The sequence below is a fragment of the Chrysemys picta genome, chromosome 2 (assembly GCF_011386835.1).
Source record: "Chrysemys picta bellii isolate R12L10 chromosome 2, ASM1138683v2, whole genome shotgun sequence".
NCBI lineage: Eukaryota > Metazoa > Chordata > Testudines > Emydidae > Chrysemys > Chrysemys picta.
The window spans coordinates 278,734,948-278,757,100 of record NC_088792.1 but is presented as its reverse complement, the minus strand read 5'-3'; the positions used below and the strand labels follow the sequence as shown (position 1 = coordinate 278,757,100).

Below are 22,153 nucleotides of genomic sequence, written 5' to 3'. Positions count from 1 at the left end.
ATGATAGCGAGCATGGATTCAAGCACAGGTGGTCATGCTTAGCTCATCTGCTATAGTTATTTGGCACTGCAGCTGTGGCATACAGGGGAAAAGCCATAGGTAGAATAATATTTGAAGTGGAACCGTATCAAGTGTTTTTTTGTTTGTTTGTTTTTAAACGGAGATAAATGGCTAATGCAAATCTATTTCATTCACAGGTGGCTCTTTGCTAATTGCTTTGGATTGATTTTATGGCTAAGGCACTGTACTAGCAATCAGAAGATTTGGTTTCAGTGTCTGCCACAGACTTCCTGTGTGACCTTGGGCAAGTTGCAAATCTCTCTGTTCCTCATCTGTAAAATGGGGGATATGTCATCCATTGCCCCACCCTTTGTCCGGCTTGTATACTTGGATTTCAGGCTCTCTGGGGCAGGGAATAGCTCTTACCATGAGTTTATACAGCACCTTCCACAATGGGGCCTCCGTCTGGGTTGTGGCCTCAAGACAGTTTTGTAATACAAATAATAAACACGTGCACAATGTAGTTCTCTGAAGCATCTCTACACCCAACGCACTCACTAGGATGTGTCTGTTTGGCATTGTTCTTATGAACGTCTCAGCTTACTTCAGATTTTACTTCAAATATCAAGCCTTTAAAAAAACACACCCAGAAAACCATCTTCCCTCTAACTTCATTTAGTCAAGATCTATTAATTATGAGCACGTGACTGGTTGATGGGAAAAGTAATAATTTGAGCATCTGTAGTATGGAGGGTTATTTACCCATTCTTCCCTCCTATGCTTTAAATCAGTGCTTCTCAACCTTTCCAAACTACCGTACCCCTTTCAAGGAGTCTGATTTGGCTTGCATACCCCAAGTTTCACCTCACTTAAAAACTACTTGCTTACAAATTCAGCCATAAAAATACAGAAGTGTCACAGCACACTATTACTGAAAAAGTGCTGACTTTCTCATTTTTACTACATAATTATAAAATAAATCAATTGGGATATAAATTTTGTACTTACATTTCAGTGTATAGTATATAGAGCAGTGTAAACATTTAATTGTATGAAATTTTAGTTTGTACTGACTTCGTTAGTGTTTTTTATGTAGCCTGTTGTAAAACTAGGCAAATATCTAGATGACTTGATGTACCCCCTGGAAGACCTCAGTGTACCTCCAGGGATACACATACCCCTGGTTGAGAACCATGGCTTTAAGTAATATTGATGGTATTGTTTCTTTGATTTTCATTTTGTTTAGCTTGCATTTAAAGTGGTTAGGTTTTTTTGGTATTGTTTTGTTTTTGAAGATTCAAGAATGGATGTCTTTCTAAAAGAAATGCTGTAGTTCAGCCACAAATTGTTGAACTAGGTGCAGAAATCACTGGGTGAAACTCAAAGGTCAGTGATATGCAGGAGGTCAGCCTAGTTAATCACAATGGTCCCTTCTGGCTTTAAATATATATACCACCATGAAAATCGTAGTTGGAAGCTATCTGAATGCCATACACTTGTGGTGTGCATCATGATTCCTCTCTAGGTGCTGGTCCACCTGGAGTATAATAGCTTACTACTGTTGCCAGCTAATGAAGTTTGCCCTTTAACTCAAGTGATAGAAATCTCTTCTTTATGCTGAAGATTCTTCTCTGTGATGACACACATGGGAAAGGGGGGTTGTTCTATGGAGTCATTTGAAGCCCCTCTGAGTGCTCTTTTCATGGAGTATTTCTCCTGCTCTTCCTTTGCCTGCACATTCAGGTTTGTTTTCTTATAGAATAATGCATGGCCTTGGCTCAGCACAAGACAATAATTCAATTGAGAAGGTTCTGCTGACATGAGTTGTTGGCCGGCAGCTCCATCAATTGTATAAATAGCTACGGAAATTCTGGATTGAATTACAGTGTTAGTGTACAGTCGGTTTGTTTGTAGTATGTATTATTCTGATGCTTTATTAAAATGTACAGTCTAACTCAGAACTACATTTTGAACCTTGCTGCTTGTCAGGAGGTCCAAAGGCTGCCACCATGCAATTCATGACACAATCTGATCTATGGTATTTTTAGAGCGTTTATCACCATAGTGTCTGTCTTGCTACAGAAGGAGCAGGATCTAATAGTACTGTGCATGCACGTGTTGATATTTCATTAGTGTTGTTGCACCAATAGTATCTTTGAAAGAACATTGGATTTTCCATACTATCTAGCTACCATTGGTTCATCAAATCTGGTAACTTGCTTCTGTCATTATTCACTAGCTAATGCTTCAAAAGAAAGGAATCCTCCCATAATGTATGTGACCAGTTTAGCAGTATTGTATGTGAGTGGGAGGGGGAGAAACAATTTTAAAAATCAGCGTAAGGTTACTTATTCTCTCTGTCTAAGGTGGAATGAAACAGAAAAGGCAAAGGAGAAGCCAATAAGCCATGAATAATAGACACCAGCTACTTAAAACAGTTTAACTAGTTTTAAATCTAGTTTAACTAGATTTCACCGCGCCACTTCCTACAGCTCCCATTGGCCAGGAATGGCGAACCGCGACCACCGGGAGTTGCAGGCAGCCGTGCAAATGTAAATAAACTGTCTGGTGGCCTGTCAGCAGATTACCCTGATGGGCCACAGGTTGCCCACCACTGTTCTAGAACTTGGTCTGAATCAGACAGAGTGGAGATTGAAGTGGCGTTTGCCACATCCCAGATGACTGCCCAACCAGTGGTCTATTGGCTCTTCTGTACACTCACTCTCTGGTTTTTCATGAAAAATCCCAGAGGGTCTCAGGTTCTTACTGATATGGAACAAAAACAAATTCCAAAAACTCTATTTTTTTTCCCCAAAACAAAATTCTTGTTTTTTGGCCAGCCCTAGTTTTAACATTTGGTGTTTATAGAGTCATAGGAGTTAGAAACAGAACACACTGTTAGTCTGGCTTCCTGAAAATGCGGGACTAGTCATAGGGAAGCAGTGTTGGCTGGGAGACAGGACACCGGATAGGAACTAAGGAAATCTGAGTTCTAGTACCAGCTCTGCCTGACCTGGGGCAAGTCATGTCACTCCTCTGTTACCTCTCCGACTCTTTGTTTAGATTATAAGTTCTCTGGGGCAGGGACTTTCTTTTGTTGTGTATGTACTATGCCTGGCACAATGGGGCCCTGATCACTTGTGCCTGAAGGTTCAACTCTAATATAAATAATAATATTCCTGATTGTGGATTTATTGGTGCTTAGGGTTAGTCAAAAGATTAGCCCTGCATGGAAGTGCAATGGGGCAGAAGGTGCATGAAGCCACCCCTTTGCATTCTTTAGTGGGTGCTATTAGCCAGGATGGGCAGGAATGGTGTCCCTAGCCTCTGTTTGCCAGAAGCTGGGATTGGGTGACAGGGCATGGATTACTTGATGATAAGCTGTCTGTTCGTTCCTTTTGGGGCACCTGCTATTGGCCACTGTCAGAGGACAGGATACTGGGCTTGATGGACCTTTGGTCTGACTCAGTATGGCAGTTCTTATGTTCTAGATGCCATCACAGCCCTTGGGTGAGCTGAGAATTGCTCTGGCCTATCAAAAGGGTGAGTCAGTGCAGAGTTTGTGGGCCCCAGACACTGGTTGGTGTATCTGGGCTGGGACAGGATGGATTTCATGCTGAACTCTCTCTAAGAATTAGGGTTGCCACCTTCTAATTTCTGGTAACTGGAACCTGATGACCCCATCCCTTGCCCTGCCTCTTCCCTCCAAGGCCCCGCCTCCTTTCTGCCTCTTCCCTCCAAGGCCCCAACCCCATTGCTCGCTCCTCTTCTGCCCTCCCTCCGTTGCTCACTGGATGTCTCAAGGAACCTGGCTGCAGTTAGGAGGCGGCCCCAGCTGGGCAGAGGCTGGTGTGGGTTAATGGTCCAGCACCTTCCCTTGCCCCGCAGTAACAGGGCTTTTGGTTTGGGTGCAATTTAGGGTTGCCAGGCCCCCGAAAACCGGGCACCTGGCAAACCAAAAACCAGCCTATCGGGGTAAAACCCAGACGGGGGGCAACCCTACTGAGAGCATTGCAGAGCCTGCTCTATTCTCAGTGCTCCTAGAGCACTGTGCCAGAGCATGGCAGGGCCTGTAGGGGCTCCTGCAGTGGTGCTGTGGTCATACCGTGAGCTGTGGTTTACACACTACAGTCCTCGCCATAAGGGTTAGAGCAGCTTAAAAAAACAAGGGATAAAAGGTCCCACCTGAGTCAGTGCAGTCCCTCAGAAAACCATCAGTGCTCAGACTTGGGAACATGACGTTTAAAAATCTAATTATTTTATATCATAGTTGAAAAGGCAACTGATGGCTAATGAAGATGTACAAAGCCTGTGGGAAGGCAATTTCACGGTGGCTGCATTACCCACGTGGGATGTTTCAAAGGTGCCACTTGCGTCTCTCATTCTGAACACAGGGACTCTTGAGCGGGGTGATGCCTGATTTTCCGCGCTGAGACAGAATTTCTGATGCAGGAGCGACGAATGAAGTAGTAGCCTGTTGTGATACCTTGTCGACAATGAAAGCTGGTCAGTGTAGCCTTTACTGAAATGCATTAATTCTTTTTGGTATCACTTGACAACAGGGTAGTTCACCGTATGGATGTCACCCTGTATTTAAAATTACTCCGTGTGAACCAAGGACGTACAGCATTATGATCAGGAAAATGCCCCTCAGAAATGCAGAAACTCTTAAGATATCAAATAATAATGCCTGCCCTTATGCCATGCTTTTCACCAGTAGATCTCAAAGTGCCTTACAAACGAGGACAATATCATAATCCTCATTTTACAGATGGAGAAACTGAGGCACGGAGAGATGAAGTGACTTACCCAAGGTCACCCAGCAGGCTAATAGCAAAGCCAGGACTAAATCCCTGACTTCCTAAGTCCCAGTCCAGTACTCTGTCTACAAGGCCATAGGTGAATAGTATTCCAGCTTCAGTGCATGGGAGCTGGAATCATCCTTCTGATCAGCTGCAGAGTCTGTCTGAAGTTTTCCGACTGCACGGGAAACAGCAGAATAAACCCTGGGAAGGAATGGGAGCTCGTGCTTAGATTGTGACATAAATATTGGAGCATGGCTTGAGAATGTTAAGTACAGTCACTAGGATTTTTCAGTTTCCTGTATCTGGAGGTTATTTACTTTTTCTCCTTCACCTGGACAACAAGAAGGTCTATCAAAAGTGTACCTCACATGAAAATGTCTTCCTAACTTACCAGTGGTCAGAAGTGTAGCCTGACCTAAAGTTGGGTATATATAATTGTAACTTGAGGATTAATAGGTTCTTGTCCCAAGATTAGGCCTAGTAAGATTATTGTAAAATTATCATATAATCTGGGAACCCTGATGTGCACAGGTGCAACACTCACACTATAGGAACTCTTTCTCTATATATACAAATATATATATTTATTCATATTTTAGCAAAGTTATACACACACTTAAACTCAACAAGACAAATAGAGATAATACAGAAAGTACATTTGGACATCCATACTTACACCCTTATCTTTCATACTTAACCATTATCTTTCTCATCACCGTCATCATCCTCATCTTCTCCGGTGGCCATCATTCTGCCCCTCCCAAGGTCTACATCTCTCCAACCTCTCTGCTGCCCCTGGGATGTTACTTTTATAGCAGGTTATGCTGACGCTGCCAATGGCCAGTGCCTATTCAATGGAGGTCCTTATTTGTATTTCCTCCCCTTAAGGTGTCCGTTTTCTATAGGTTAGTATATGTATGATGTTACCCTATTAGCAGACATGTCAATTTACTGTCATAGCAGCTTTGTGGTCGGAGGTTCTGTCCGGAACTTTCCGGATGCTGGTGTCAGCTATGTTCTGTGCTGGCTGATGTCAGTATTCTGGACGAAATTCCCCCTCTGGCATACCACTTTCAGTTCCCTATAACTTGTGAGTTACTTAAGTTTATCTATGCCAAAGCTTATAGGCCTCAAGCCTCACACTATCTATTAAAGATAAATCTTAAGGATAAAAGCCTGTAGGTTCCTTGCATTACTACTAAATATAATAAAGCAGGATAACAAAGCAATGAATATAATACAGGTAAGCTGACCCACTGGGCTACAGAAGTGAACCAGTTAGGAACACAGGATTGGGAGGGGCTGCCTGGGTCATCTATCACAGGCAGCTCTGTCAAATGATCCCATTCACAAGTTTATCAATTTTCATTTTAATGCTAGTTAGATTGTTTGCCCCCACTACTCCTATTGAGAGGCTGTTCCAGAAGCCCACTCCTGTTACCGTTAGAAATCTTCTTTTCATTTCCAGTCTATCCCCATTTGTTCTTGTGTCAGTGTTGTCCTTTAGCTTTAATATCTCATCTCCCTCCCTGGTACATCCCCCCGATGTGTTTATTGGGAGGAATCACATCCCTTCTCGGCCTTTGTTAGGCTAGGCTAAACAAACCAAACTCATTTAGTTTCCTCTCGTGAGACAAGGCCTTCACTGATCAGCCTAGTAGCCTTCTCTGCACCTGTTCCACTTTGGATTCATCTCTTTTGAACACAGGCAATCAGACTTCTACACAGTATTCCTCACCAGTGTCTTGTATGAAGGCATTAATGCTTCCGTACTTCTACTGGCAATAACTTTGCTCTGCTCTGACTTTGTCTCTCCTAGGTGATGTTAATACTTTTAGAACCAGTCAAAATGTTTTGACTGAAACTTCTTTAGTTGGAAAATGGTGTTGTGTTAAAATCAAGATGTTTCATGGAAACAGTTCCGTGTCAGCAACAAGCTTTTTTGTATAAACCTTCAAAACAAAACAAATTGCCATTTTGTTTCAAAGTAAATATTTTGTGTTTAGTTTGTATTTTGAAAACCTGAAATATTCAGTTCTTGGATTTTTTTACATTGCCCTTCCCCCCCATCACAGGGTGAGCTGGCCCTTTAAGAGGCATTGGGGCTCAGCCTCACCTCTGCCAGATTTAGCCCATCTCTTTAAGTGAAGTGAATGAGTTCAGGGGTCATGTGACGGCAGGAGCAAATGACCAAGAGTCTCCTGGGAGATATAAGGACAGTCTGAGTTCAGTCAGGAAAGAGATTCTAGGAGAGCAGACTTGGGAGTGTCAGGGCCAGGACATGGGCAGTCTGATCTGGTGGTCAGGGCTAGTGGTCAGAACCAGAGGTCACAGCAGGAACCACACTAGGGGTCGGAGCTGAAATCAGGAACCAGAGACCACATTAGAGTCAGGTCTTGTTCAGCAAGAAGTCAGGAAGTCTGTCAGTTGTTCAGACAACTTCCTGTGCCACCTCCTGGCTTAAATAGTGTAGCCTTTTGTAACCACTAGATAACACTTTGAATCATAAAACCAAACTTATTTACCAGGAAAATGACGAGTTAAGCAAACAGGCATGCAATTACCACTTTCGCAACACTCCAATTATACTTACACTCGAAGATGGAATGGTGTATCAGTGGGTGGTCAGACCACTAACAACAGCATGAAGTACAGCCTTGTGATCCTGCAACCTAGCGGTACCCTTTGGAAGTTAATTGGAGCGCTCTCTGCACTTTAGCAAAACTACTCCTTTTATACCCCATGATAATACTAATTGGCATTAAACTGCCCTTTACCATAATTATATTTCTGCCATCTTCTTATTGGCTCTCTACGTTACACATTATTGAAAGTAACATCTGCGCCAATGTCCTTCTCATACTATCATTGTAGATTCCATTTTAATAAAAGATTCACAATTCTTGAAAACACTCATTAAAAACCTTGCTCAAGCCAGTTATAACCAAAACATAATGGTGAAATAACCCTGGGTCATGTCCTTGCTAACTCTTACTTTCCCACAACACTCTATCGTATTTAACTCTTATCATTGACATTTCTCACACTAGCAACTTTCGTTTCCCATACTCCTTTTCTCTTGGCCTAACGTAGGCCCCAGACTTAACGTATAGTTATTTCTTAACCTAAACTATCCTATAGACTATAATAGTATGGTTGGGCCAATCGGTGGGGCTAACCATCGACTTCAGTCAGGATCCTTGTGTGCGGTGCCTCTGGGAGGAGTCAGAGTTTTGCTAGCCCCTTGCTTCCAGCAATTCTGGGGTGGCTGCCCAGTGAGGGCTGCCTGGGAACCCATGGGCCCAGGTTCAAGACTGGGTCCTTACACAGATAGGAAAGGACCAGTGAGGAGACCTGAGGCTGAGAACATATAGGAAGAGTCACTGGGAAAGAGAGACAGGGCAGTTTGCGTTATTGTGCAGATAGCCTAATTGTTTAAAGAACAGGAGTACTTGTGGCACCTTAGAGACTAACAAATATATTTGAGCATAAGCTTTCGTGGGCTACAGCCGACTTCTTTGGATGCATAGAATGGAACACACAGCAAGAAGATATTTATACATACAGAGAACATGAAAAGGTGAAAGTAGCCATACCAACTGTAAGAGGCCAATCAATTGAAATGAGCTATTATCAGCAGGAGAAAAAATTGTTTAGGACCCCAGGCCTATAGTAGAGGGTGGGCCTGGTTTTCTCCCCGTGTTGCTACCTTGTACAAGGGGAAGAAAGGACTGATGGGACCCCATGAGGGCTGGAAGCTGAGTCCAGCAGAAGGGCTGCAGACTGTTGTGCAGTTGGAAAGACCCTTGGAGAGCTGAGCCGGGTAAGAGTCTAGGGTGGAAGATTGGCTTTGTCTCCTTTGTGCCTTTGACTTTGAAAAGTGTGAACTCATGGTGTAGCTCAGTGGTTTTCAACCTCTTTTTGTATGCGGACCCCTAAAACATTTTGAATGGAGGTGCAGACCCCTTTGGAAATCTTAGACATAGCCTGGACGCCTCCAGGTGTCCACGGACCACAGGTTGAAAACCACTGATGTAGCTGGAGGGCTAAGCCACCTTACTGCTCATAACAATGAAGCTCTTGCACTGTGGATGATTGCTGAGAGGGGAAAAGGGGGCAGTAAATGAGCCTGATGCCAGTCCAGGTAAGTCCCTCCTAAATTCCTATTTCTCTCCTTCTTTTACTTTTCTTCCCTTTTTTCATTGAAAATGGAAGGGAGGAATTAAAAAGGGAGGCCGACTACTGGGTAAGGAGAAGAAACCTTTTTTGGGGGTCAGGGAGAGTGTCGAATTCCAAAATAAACAATTTGTTTAATGGCGGGTCCATTAAATGGCTACTGGGTTGTCTAACCACATGGCTGGATCTTCAAACTAGGAACCTAAATCGATGGTATTGCAGGCGCCATTATTTTGCCCATATGTAATTATACCCAAACTGGGGCATGGAAACTGAAGTATAATCACCCCAGCTGCTAGTCTCTCCAGGGCACAAGTTAGCCCTGTTGGGTAGGAGGAACAGGGGGAGGCTTGTGCTGACATTGCCTGAGCTCTGCTTGTTTGTAGAGGTGAAATTCAGCCATTTGCGGAGGGCCAGAGTGCGCCTGTGCCCTGCTTAAGTATTAGTTATGTCTTACTTTAAGGACTTAAATAGAACTTAATTAGTTCATAGTCCCTGAGCTGGCATCTACAAAGGGGTGAATTTCACTGTGGAGGAATAAGGGACTTGGATCTCCAGCGTTGCCAGGCTGGCATGTTCCACTTGTTTTAATTTAATACATCAATTATAAGACATTCTACTGAACTCTTATGGAATTGCGGTGCAGACATATGCACAAATATATAGATCTTTACTTAAAGGACTTGTACAAACCTTCTTTCTATTTTTGCCAGTCCTATATATGTGCTGTATGTTGGATCCAGTGCCTGTGGAAGTAAACGGAAAGAATCCCATTGACTTGGGGTTTTTCATCAGGCTTATAGATGTAATGCAACACACAAATCCATACCAACTGCAAGGCCTGTTACATTCTGTTCTTGTTGTATCTGACCAGCTAACATTCAGACAGAGCAAATCACCTCTAGTGATGGAGTTACCCAGACCCCTGTACCAAACTCCTTTTAGGCTGACCCATGGCCCTGCCACTTCTCATTTAAAATTCTGATTATTTATAAGCCCTCGTTATTAATTTGGTTTGTCTGAGGCATTCTCTTGCAGCTTGCTGTTCTGCACATTCAGAGAACACAGATGAGTACACTTGAGTAATCCGTCATTGACAAAAAGGCAAGGCTTGCTGTCAAAGCTCTATAGTAGCGTACTGTCAGGGTGATGACAGTGTGATCACAACTGTGTTTCACATGGCGTCCTGCTGGATGATAAAATCTTCTTTGTTGAGGGGAAAAAAAAAAAAGAAGCCAGCTCCATCCTCTGTTATTTTTGCCCTATTTAAATGTCAGTCCCTTTAATCCTGGTACTGACAAATATAGAAAAATGCCCTTGCTATTAAATAAATACGTAGTTGGCTAAAAGGCATAGTAGCTGCTCTGAATACGTACCTACATGCTTAACACATTCAGTACTGTTGTTTTTAGTAAGAGAATGCTGCTGATGATGCTCATAGAAGAACGTGGAGAGTTTATAAGAACATTGCTTAGTACTGAAGCTAGCTGTGCAGAACGTTCATAGTAAGGCCTTGCAAACCTCATCAGCCTTCATGGGGGAGGGATAGCTCAGTGGTTTGAGCATTGGCCTGCTAAACCCAGGGTTGTGAGTTCAGTCCTTGAAGGGGCCACTTAGGGATCTGGTCCTGCTAGTGAAGGCAGGGGGCTGGACTCGATGACCTTTCAAGGTCCCTTCCAGGTCTAGGAGATGGGATATCTCCATTAATTTATTTATTTTATGTTTGTCTTATAGCAGCAGTCCTGAACTTTCCTGAAAGATGTACTGAACATTTCAGTAACTTTTGGACCAGCACCTCCTTTCATGCATGATGATCTCCCCACTCCTGCTCCAACCCTTTGGTCATCTTCTGCCAATAACCTTTTAGAATTGCTTCTCTTGCTTTCCGAGACGTCTCTCAGCCCCAGGTTGCTAAAGGGGCGGTTTTAGCAGCAGCAGTTCAGGAGATGCCCTGCAGGGTTCCTGAGAGCTCCGTGGCACTTTTGCACAGTTTGGGAAGCTTCTTATGTGCATAAAAATGGAGTACTGCAGAACCCAATGAGACAAATACAAACCCCACACAATTCAATTCTCCAGAACAAGCCGAAGACACTGCTCCTCCTAAAAAACAGCAGATCAAACAATAATGAGCTCAAAGTGTGAATTACTTTAAAAAAATAAAACCTCCTCCATGCCTTTTTGACTCTGCCTCGCTCCCGAATACATTGTCCAATTGGTCCCAAACGTTTTGGAAACTTCTATCTTCAGATAATATGGATTATTAGGTATTGGTATTGCCATAATCCATATAGAAACCCCAATCAGGACTGAGGGCCTGTTGTGCTAGACACTGTACAAACACACAGTAAAGGGCAGATCCTTCACTGAAGAGTTTGTAATCTCCATTATGCCTGTGAAATTTCAGCAGAATTGGTTCATTTATGTCAGCATTAGGGGGATAAGAAACTGTGATGGACTACACTCCTGTAGTCACACCCTACACACCATTGTAATAATCTTTGTACAAGGTACGCCTAGTAGGGTATCATTTGACAACTCACAATTTGCTGGTCAGTATTATCCTGATTAAATATGTATGGCAACATGGTATGTGCAGTTATAAGATTTCTCTGTATGGTGTTATTAACACATGTTCCAAACCCCACAGCCCTGCCCAACCAGAAATTGGCAAACAGGTCTGTCCTATACAAAGGAATGTGTGCTTGCTTTAATTTGCATTTAAGCAGTAAACAGAGTCATCAAGGAGGAAGGGAAAATAAAAGAAGTTCAAATAGGTGGGAAAAAAACAGCAGGGAACATCCTTCCACATAGACTCTTTGTCTCCTGGGTCTCAGCTGGAAATGTTTTCCAAGAGGGGTATTAAAACTATAAAAAGGAAGGACCAACACCTGGAGGGCCCCCTGTCTCTCTCCCTACCCACCTCATTCTCCACACCTCAGAAGACAAAAGGAAACAGCTATTGGACTCTGGGAGAGAGGTTCTGATGTGAAAATTTGCTCGGCAATCTGCTGGAGCATGTGGTGAGAAAGTTTGCTTTGCAACTAAGGTTTCTTAAGTAGATACTAATAAGCTTTTATCTTTATTTTTCTTGTAACCATTTCTGACTTGTATGCCTCATTACTCACTTAAAATCTCTCTCTTTGTAGTTAGTAAACTTGTTTCATTGTTTTATCTAATGCAGTGTGTTTAAGATAAAGTATCTAGGTAACTCTAAGGTAATAAACTGGAATATTATTCCCTTAAAGGAATAATGGACTTAATATATTTGTACTGCCTTGCAGAGTGCTGGGCAGTACAGGACATACATGCCTGGGAGAAAATCTGGGACTGGAGGCATGTTGGGGTCACCCGGCCGTACAACCAAGGCTGGTGAAAGCTAGGGGGGTAACTAGCAGGCTGCAGTTACTCACACGTGATATGGGTCTGGCTTGCATGCTGGAAGGCTGTTTGTGAGCAGCCCAGGTGGGAGCTTCTCCAGCAAGGCATGGTAAGGCACCAAAGGTTGCAGGACAGGGGTGACACAGCCTCCCCCCACCCCCACTAGTCTGGTCTGTGCCTTGGTTTGTTGCAGAAATGGCTGTTTTGCACCTTGTATTGTCATGTGAAACTGTGCAAAGTAAATGCATGGGTATTCACCCACGGAAGCTTATGCTCCAATACATCTGTTAGTCTATGAGGTGCCACAGGACTCTTCGTGCAAAGTAAAAGTCACATGCCATTCTAATTCAGTAGTATTGTACTCCTGCTCCATTCGTGCTTGGCACAGGAATAAACGATGACACAGGGAGCAAGGCAGTGGAGAATTGGGCTTTATAATGGAGAGGTAGTTTCAACCTTAACTGTGCAGAGCCTGGATGCTCTTCCCACTATGCAAGGCAGTGGTAGGTCCTTCATCTATAATCTTTTAAAAAAGAGAAACGGCTGCTGTCTCACAGAGTAATGCAAACTTTAAACTGGTGCAACCATATTGCTTTAGATCAACATATTCCTTTGAAAACCGGCGAGGGTAAAAGCAAAAGGAGCAGGATGCCTCAGGGGAAAGCTGAAGAAAAGGGAGCGTGGTGCAGTTTAGACATGGAGGATGATGCGTATAAGGAATGATGCAGTGTGCAGAGCTGTGGAAGCAATGGCTGAGTTTGTTTAAGGAGCGCTCAAATGCTATCCTAGGGTAAAACTCTGCAGTCAGAACATCTTCTGCTTTCTAGCTGAATAGTTGCTCATCCCTTCCAGTGTTTCCTGAACAGTCAGAATCTTTAGGCATAAAGGAATAAAACAGGCAGGCAGAAATGATAGGATTTTATTTTTCCCTATGAAAGATGCACATGCAGTCAGGATTATGCACTGGGAATTAGTCCAGTGTGACAGGGATTTTGGGGGAGGGATAGCTCAGTGGTTTGAGCATTGGCCTGCTAAACCAGGGTTGTGAGTTCAATCCTTGAGGGGGTCATTTAGGGATCTAGGGCAAAAATCTGTTGGATGCTTTAATTAGGGATTGGTCCTGCTTTGAGCAGAGGGTTGGACTAGATGATCTCCTGAGGTCCCTTCCAACCCTGATATCCTATGTATGTTGCTGTGATAAAACATGTTACCAGTTAATGTCTGCATACTAAAGAGTCTTGTTACTTATTTCTGGCAACCATCCGCTATGGCTAGTAGTGATATCAGTATTTTAATTTAGAAAGGTACTTTTGATTTTGCTGATAGTGCAAGCAGGCTGTTATCATTTAAAAAAATGTATTACTGTATATTTTCACTCTGATTAAACACCTTCAGCCCAACTCTCCCCTCACATGTCCCGGGGTAAATCAGGAGAACCTTGACTGAAGTCATTGATCCTACAGCTGTGTAAAACCAGTGTAGGGAGGAGGAAAATCAGGGACTTTGCACTTGCACTCAGTTCCGAATTATGCATCAGCAAAATGGGTGTAGGGTGTGAGTGTGGGGGTTTTAGGCAGCTTATGACCAATAAATGAAGTACTGGCTTCTCTCCTGCAGGTCTTGCCTATATCTGGTGCCAGGGGGCAGCGACAGTATGGACGTGCTATGGGGTCCACGCAGAACCTCAGGGATTTGCCAGGTTTGGGTGGCTGGGCCTGAACCCTTTTCTGCAAGGAGGGTTTGATCAAACCCCACTCTTTGCATGGGAATCTCCATGAGGGGATCCCATGGAGATTTTTCTCCCCACAAAGCTCTCTCCTGCAGGTTTTAACATGTGTGGGTCTGATCTGGTCTTAAAATCTTTGCTAAGGGTTTAATAAACAGTATCTAAATGCATTAAAGTACTTCCACCAACCTATCTCCACCACAGAATGGAACAAAGGGGCAGGGTGTAGGTTGGGTGGGTAGTTGTAATTGGGGTGGGGCGGATGTGTGCAATGACGGTTATGTCAAGTTGGGGTTGGCTGGCTTCCTGAAATGTTCATTTCCAGATACTCCTCAAAACATAAAAACACCTCCCCACCCCTCCACACATACAAGTGTAGTAGTTTTGTAAAGCATGTAAATATTATCTGATTGGATTCCAGTGACAAACCTTTTCAATCTAAAATTATAATTATTTACAACTAGAGGCAATAACTGAAGCCAGGGCTCCACTGTGCTAGGCATTGTACATACACATTATAACAGATATAAGAACATAAGAATGGCCATACTGAGTCAGACCAGTGGTCCAACTAACCCAGTATCCTGTCTTCCAAGATTTCAGAGTTGCAGCCGTGTTAGTCTGTATCCGCAAAAAGAACAGGAGTACTTGTGGCACCTTAGAGACTAACAAATTTATTAGAGCATAAGCTTTCATGGGCTACTGCCCACTTCTTCGGATGCATATGGTGTCTTCCAAGAGTAGCCAGTGCTAGATGCTTCACAGAGAATGAACAGACCAGGGCAATTATCAAGTGATCTGTCCCCTGTGGTCCAGTCCCAGCTACTGGCAGTTGTAGATTTAAGGACACCCGGATCATGGGGTTGGACCCCTGACCATCTTGACTTATAGCCATCGATGGGCCTATCCTCTCTCTAATTCTTTATTGAACCCAGTTATACTTTTGGCCTTCACAAGATCCCATGGCAACGAGTCCCACAGGTTGACTGTGCATTGTGTGAAGAAGTATTTCTTTGTTTGTTCCAAACATGCTGTCTATTAATTTCATCGGGTGATGCCTAATTCTTGTCATATGTAAAGGGATAAGTAACACATCCCTATTCACTTTCCTCACACCATTCATGATTTTATGGACCCCTATCATATGTTCCCTTAGCTGTGTCTTTTCTAAGTTGAACAGTTGTACAATACCTGCCCCAAAGAATTCATAATGTAAATAGACCAGGCAAAGAGTAGGAGAAGAAACACCGACATACACACAAGTGAAATGACTCCAAGACACACAGCAGGTTGTGAACAGAACCCAGATATCCTGAATTACATGGCAGGACGCTGTTAATTGGACTATGGTGCCTGTTACTCTTGGCTAATGAAGATTTTTGTTGGGGAATATACCTCTATATTTATATATGAAGGCTGTATGCAGATATATGCAAATTTTTCATAGAGTCCTGCAGTGCACTTAACTCTCATTCAAGCAAAATTTCCATTGCTGTTCTCTCATGTTCCTTGGCCAGGTACTGTCCTGATAGGTGTAACCATAAGCACTGACTCCGTGGGTGCTCTGGGGCTCAAGCACCTACTGAAAAAAATAAGGGGTGCTCAGCACCGACAAGCCACCAGTCGGGGGCAGGAGCACATACATGGAAACTGGAAGGTGGGAGAGCATCCACTGACAAAAATGAAAGTCAGAGCCTGTGTGTGTAGCCCAAGATTTGGCCCATTGATAGCAAATAACGACAATGCAAGTGGGCCTAGACCTGTACGTATAGAGTTGCCTTGTTAATAATAATCATAATGTGAATAGAAGCATGTTAACCGGGGGAGGTGGGGTGGGGTGGATAATGTACAAACATTTCTTTCGTGTTTTCACTTGTGTTAACTTTTCAATGCATCCTGTTCGATCGTGTTGCATTGCATCATGGACTCTTCTTTTCTCGAAGCAAGCTTTCTTGTTACAGCTCTTCATATTAAACACATATTGGGTTTAATCCTCCTCTCACGTTGGTGTAAATCAGGACTAATTCCCTTGAAGTCAATGGAATTAAACTTGTATAAAGCTTATGTGAATGAGAGAAGAATCAGGGCCATAATATTTAACAGTCCAATCCACCTGCTCTCCTTAATATCATAGCTGCATATTTGCTCTCTGAACTAGCGTAAATATCCATTGTGTGTTCTAACTATTTTTCTCGTATTGAATGGAGTAGTCATCTGTATAACAGCATTTCTTTTTAAAATCCTCTCTCTAGATACTACCAGATACGAGCAGGGTTGAAACTTCCATCCAGGATTCCCCATAGACTGGCTGCAACAATCGTAGAGCAAACAGGTGAGAAATTCATAGGAAAGTGACCTGATGAGAGCTGGATTCATTTGTTCAGATTGGGGAAAACAGAGTAAGGCTTGGTCTACACTGGAGTGGGGGTGCGGGGTCGATGTAAGATACGCAACTTTAGCTACGGGAATACCGTAGCTGAAGTCGGCATATATTATTCCGACTTACCTCCCGTCCTCATGGCGCGGGATCGACGGCCGCGGCTCCCCCGTCGATTCTGCTACCGCCGCCCGCTCCAGTGGAGTTCCGGAGTCGACGGGGAGCGCGTTTGGGGATCGCTATATCGCATCTTAACGAGACGAAATAGATCGCTACCTGCCTATACGGCGGGTAGTCTGGACGTACCCTAAGTGAGAGATCATCCAAGTACAAATCTGGGTTTAGATCCAGATCTGAACTTCTCCTGAAGCTCAGGGGCATTTAGAGACCGTGTTTTGGTTGGGCCTGTTAAAGAGATGGGCTCCAGTTCTCAGGTTTTAATCTGATCCCAAACCTCATGGTGTGTTTGTGTGAGATGCAGAGCCAGATTCAATAGGGAACCATTTCTAGAGGAAGTGAAGATGTGAATAAAACAATCCTCTGGGCTGCTGCACATAGGAATGAGCAGTTTGTGCTCAAAGACATGAAATGTAAAGTAATGACTGAAAGGAAGTTCAGGTAAACAACCAGAAATTCAGATGTTTCCCTGAATTTCATCTGGGCTTGCTGAATCTCAAAAGGCTGCAAAGTTGGGCTAGGAATGGCGGAATAACAATGAAATCACCTATGTGAAAGCTTCTCTATGGTTTGCTGGATATGGGAATTCTCCATTTCCTGCCTGGAACTATTGGGTAGTGTTCAGCACATGGCCACGTTGCATTACAGCGGTGATGGCATTTCAGCAGCTGCTAATGGGATGGCTATTGTTTACATAAAATATGACCAAATACACTATGAGGTTTTGGCTGGAGGAAGCTGACCTGGACCTGAGTGCAGAGTGCCAAGCAGCAGGACCTGTACTGCAAGAAGGTTAGTACGGTTCCTCTGCAAGGCATCCTGCAAGGACTCAGGAGAGCCCCTCCCAAAGGGTGGCACTGGCTGGGGAGGGAGCATAGTTTGGGACATGAGGCGTTGATGTCAACAACCCCGCTGCTGCTTCCACCCCCGCAACCCATACGGAGCTCTTGTGGAATTAAAGCTGCCCCTTCCCTGGTGGAACCTCGGGAGGGAAGCAATGGGAACACTCTGTCTTGCCCTCTGTCTCTCTTTAGAGTGTGGCCAGCATAGGAAGGTGCAGCTGGCAATCTGACCTGTAAATGGTGTAGTGCTTTAGGCTCCTTCTGGACAAAGGGACACTAGGTCAGGATAAACAACTATGGTCTAATCCCAAATCCACTGAAGTCATTTGGAATTTTTTCATTAACTCCTGTGGGCTTTAGATTGGGCCCTGTTAGCAGAAGGCTGTGACAGAGGCTGTTTCGAGCACAGCCAAAAGCTAGTAGCTGCACTACATTTTAAATCTAACTTTACCTTCCTGTTATAAAAAGGAGTATAATGTAATGCAGTTCTGCATTTTAAACCAAGTGAATGAGCATGTTGTCCAAGAAACGGGTAAAACTACTTCCTTCCTCTCCTGTTTCTTCATTTCATTGATGGCGCGCCTAGCATTTTCTTCCTCCTAACATGCCTGAGAGACAAATGCCTGAGAGACAAATGAGGCTGCAACGTTTTCATCGGTCTCAAAAAAACCCATACTTATAAACAGAAGGCAAAACGTATAGCAGTTACGTCCACGAAAACTTATGCTCTAATAAATTTGTTAGTCTCTAAGGTGCCACAAGTACTCCTGTTCTTTTTTTAGTGGTTATAGGATTAGCAGCAGACTTGCATGATGCTAATGCAATCCAGGCAGGAGTTTAATAGCTTTACAGGGCTAACATCAAGGCAGGGGGTATTTAAGCTGTTAAGGCTTTAAAAGATTCTTCCTTGGCTAGCTTTGTTAGGGTTTTGTAATTGATTCATAAAGCCTGTGGAAGAGCACCATTTAACGGGGCTGAAGGTTAAGCTAATCAGTTGGACTGCTAGACCGAAATAGAGGTTTTCCTACAGGATGGGGAGCAAGCAGATACCGGACACAGTAGTGGTACACCATACTTTAAATGCTTTTTATTGATTATAAAACAAACCTTCCTTACTTTACATTTACATCCCAAAAATACTATACCAGAGTTAAAGGTCAGAATGGTTCCGATGGCCAGTCGAAGTTTCTTTTGTTGTATAAGATCATAAGATGCGGGGAGCCGGCAAAACCACATTTATATTCACACGGGACTCTGGATTCATAGACGACATTGATTTGCAGAAATTATAGGCATTTATTTATAGTTCAGTTTTGTCGCATCATCGGTTCTTTGCCTTTGTTTACTAGGCCTTTTACCTGCACAATTGTAAAGAGACAATTTTGGGTGGGCCGCCATGATTTAAGGCGTGCCTTGTCTTTAATGTTTATGCAATTTTAGATTAGTCCATTTGGTGTTATTTCCTTGTCTGATGATTTTCGTAATTTTCTCGAAACATAAGATTGTTTTTGCATAAAGAGTTCTAATAGTCCTTAACATTAAGTCCTTGCTTCGGTTGCTAACTTGCAACACACGCATTCGATGTCAAGCATGCGTCAGTCATACCAGGCCTCAATGACCTATAATATATTACATGGATATATGAATCGCAATGTACATTGATATATATATATATATATATATATATATATATATATATATACACATCCGCCCTCTTGATACATGACTAATGCCATTAATTATTGTATTACTCTATAGTTTTGCAAGCAATTTAATTTTATATATTACTTGCTTTAAAACTTTTTGTTGCTTTTTTATTCGGCAGTATGAACATAGCATAATAAAGGTTAACAAAATTAGTAATGCAAATAATATTACAATAGGATGTAGCATTAAATGTAGAAGAGCTGTGACACTGGGAGACCATTTAAAAAAAAAAATTATACCAATGAGAAATTACCAATTCTTCCTCTCCCCCGCCCATTTTAATATTTGACCATTGTGAATCAAAATTTTTTTTTAGCTGAGCAGACTTAGATACATTTTTTGCATATTGCCTGATTTTTTTGCTTTTATTAATTATTTTTGTTGTTGTTTCCAATGTATTTTTAAATTGAAGGGCCAGTTTACATTTTTTTGGTTTTTAAACATTTTTTTTTTAAATAGAGGACCTTGGTAAATCATTTTATTAATAATGACTTTGTTACATTACATTTACATGACTTAATTGGGCCTTTTTTTGTTATACTTTTTAAAAATACATGTTTTTTAGTGGTTACCACACAGATACACCCATTGACTAAATTAAACACTTTTGTGCCATTGTTCGCTTGAATGGTTTAAATGACATTTCTTTAGGGACCAAGTTACCCATTTGCTTCGTTTTTACGTTTTGTTAATTTGATTAATTTATATATATTTTTTCAATTAAGTGTGTTTCACTTAACTTTATTTGCCATAACATTTTATTCATCATTTTTGGCAACACCCAGGCCATGGCTGCCTTTTTCTTTTTTGTGTTGTGTAACAGTGTTTTTCCTTTTTCCTTTCCCCTCAGAGTGGCTTAATTTTAATTAAACTTTATATATATATTTTGTATTATGTAATTTGTTGATTTTATATATGAGGATTTTTGAACCATTTAAAAAGCCACTCCCCATTACTTAACAGATTAACCATTTTTTTTAATGTATTGTATTTTATTTTATAAGTTTGCATTTGTAAACATTGTACTTCTAGTACGGTTTTATTGTTAATTTTAGACACACCAAATAGATTTACATTTAGACATGTTTTTAAGGCTTGGGCTTGTTTTAATTGGAGTTCCACACTTCTTATTCCTTGTTTCAGTAATGCAACATGTTGTGTTACATGTGTCTGTATAGCCCCTAAAATTTTACCCAAGGCTGACATTTTTGGTAATGTTTTAATATTAAATGAGTTTAAAACTTCAGCTTCAATGTCACCTACGATATATTTTTCTATACCTTTTTTATTTTGTATAGTTCTGTTTTTTTATTGTTGTTGCCATGCTTGTAATAGAGGCAAGGCATATGGCATACACTTTGGATGTTTCAGAGTAGCAGCCGTGTTAGTCTGTATCCGCAAAAAGAAGAACAGGAGGACTTGTGGCACCTTAGAGACTAACAAATTTATTAGAGCATAAGCTTTCGTGGACTATAGCCCACTTCTTCGGATGCATATAGAATGGAACATATATTGAGGAGATATATATACACACATACAGAGAGCATAAACAGGTGGGAGTTGTCTTACCACCTCTGAGAGGCCAATTAATTAAGAGAAAAAAACTTTTGAAGTGATAATCAAGCTAGCCCAGCACAGACAGACAGTTAGATAACAAGTGTGAGAATACTTACAAGGGGAGATAGATTTCAATGTTTGTAATGGCCCAACCATTCCCAGTCCTTATTTAAACCGGAGTTGATTGTGTCTAGTTTGCATATCAATTCTAGCTCAGCAGTTTCTCGTTGGAGTCTGTTTTTGAAGTTTTTCTGTTGTAATATAGCCACCCGCAGGTCTGTCACTGAATGACCAGACAGGTTAAAGTGTTCTCCCACTGGTTTTTGAGTATTTTGATTCCTGATGTCAGATTTGTGTCCATTAATTCTTTTGCGTAGAGACTGTCCGGTTTGGCCAATGTACATGGCAGAGGGGCATTGCTGGCACATGATGGCATATATCACATTGGTAGATGTGCAGGTGAACGAGCCCCTGATGGTATGGCTGATGTGATTAGGTCCTATGATGATGTCACTGGAATAGATATGTGGACAGAGTTGACATCGGGGTTTGTTACAAGGATAGGTTCCTGGGTTAGTGGTTTTGTTCAGTGATGTGTGGTTGCTGGTGAGTATTTGCTTTAGGTTGGGGGGTTGTCTGTAAGCGAGGACGGATGTTGTGCACTTATGTTTACTATGTGCTTTTTTAAATCCGATTGTTTGGTTTACAATAGTTGGGGCTTTGATTACTATTTCCCTCCTATATGGGTGCTCGTCTGCCATGATTCTTGGTGCGATTTTGTTTACCGATATTTGATTAATAAACATAAACCCCCCCCACATTTTTTAAAATAATTCCTCCATTAATTTTCCTAAAGCAACTTAATTTTATTATTATGGAAGGATTTGCTATTATACATATTTTTTATAATTTAAGAGCCATTGACTTATTTTATTTTACATGAATATTAGCCACTTTTTTTTATTAGGCACATTTAGGGTGACTACATTAAATTTTAAACTTTAAAAGGTACAGTTTAGAATACTTATATTTAGATTGTTTTTATTATAACTAAATTTAAACCTTAAGTGACTTTTTGTTTTTGTATGTACACTTATTTTTATTGCTCTTTGAAATTTTTTGGCTTTGATATTTTCATGTTACATTTTTGCCATTTTTTCCACCATATTTTAAATTAAAAAACATTTTTTTTTAAACATTTGGTTTTGTTTGGCCCTGTTTTTTTCATTTTGTTCCACGAATGGTCAAATGTATTATTTCCTTTGATTTATACCTTCGTTTTAGAGGTGCTTCCGTATGTATATTCATGTACCCCTAAATGTTTCCAAATATTTAAAAAACATAAAAGCCAAAAACCATATTTTTACCCTTTTTGTATTATGAGGATTCTTCATATTGAAGCCATGGC

General features: G+C 41.8%; 1 protein-coding gene across 5 annotated transcripts in view; it reads left to right on the top strand.

Annotated features, from left to right (window-relative positions):
* The window catches only part of FAM135B (family with sequence similarity 135 member B), a 331,843-nt gene that overhangs the window by 119,645 nt on the left and 190,045 nt on the right, over positions 1-22,153 (top strand). For all 5 annotated transcript variants that reach the window (XM_065586241.1, XM_005291038.4, XM_065586240.1 and 2 more), the window contains exon 3: positions 16,338-16,417. In XM_065586241.1, the coding sequence (XP_065442313.1) occupies positions 16,338-16,417 (80 nt within the window). The remainder of the gene's footprint in view (positions 1-16,337; positions 16,418-22,153) is intronic.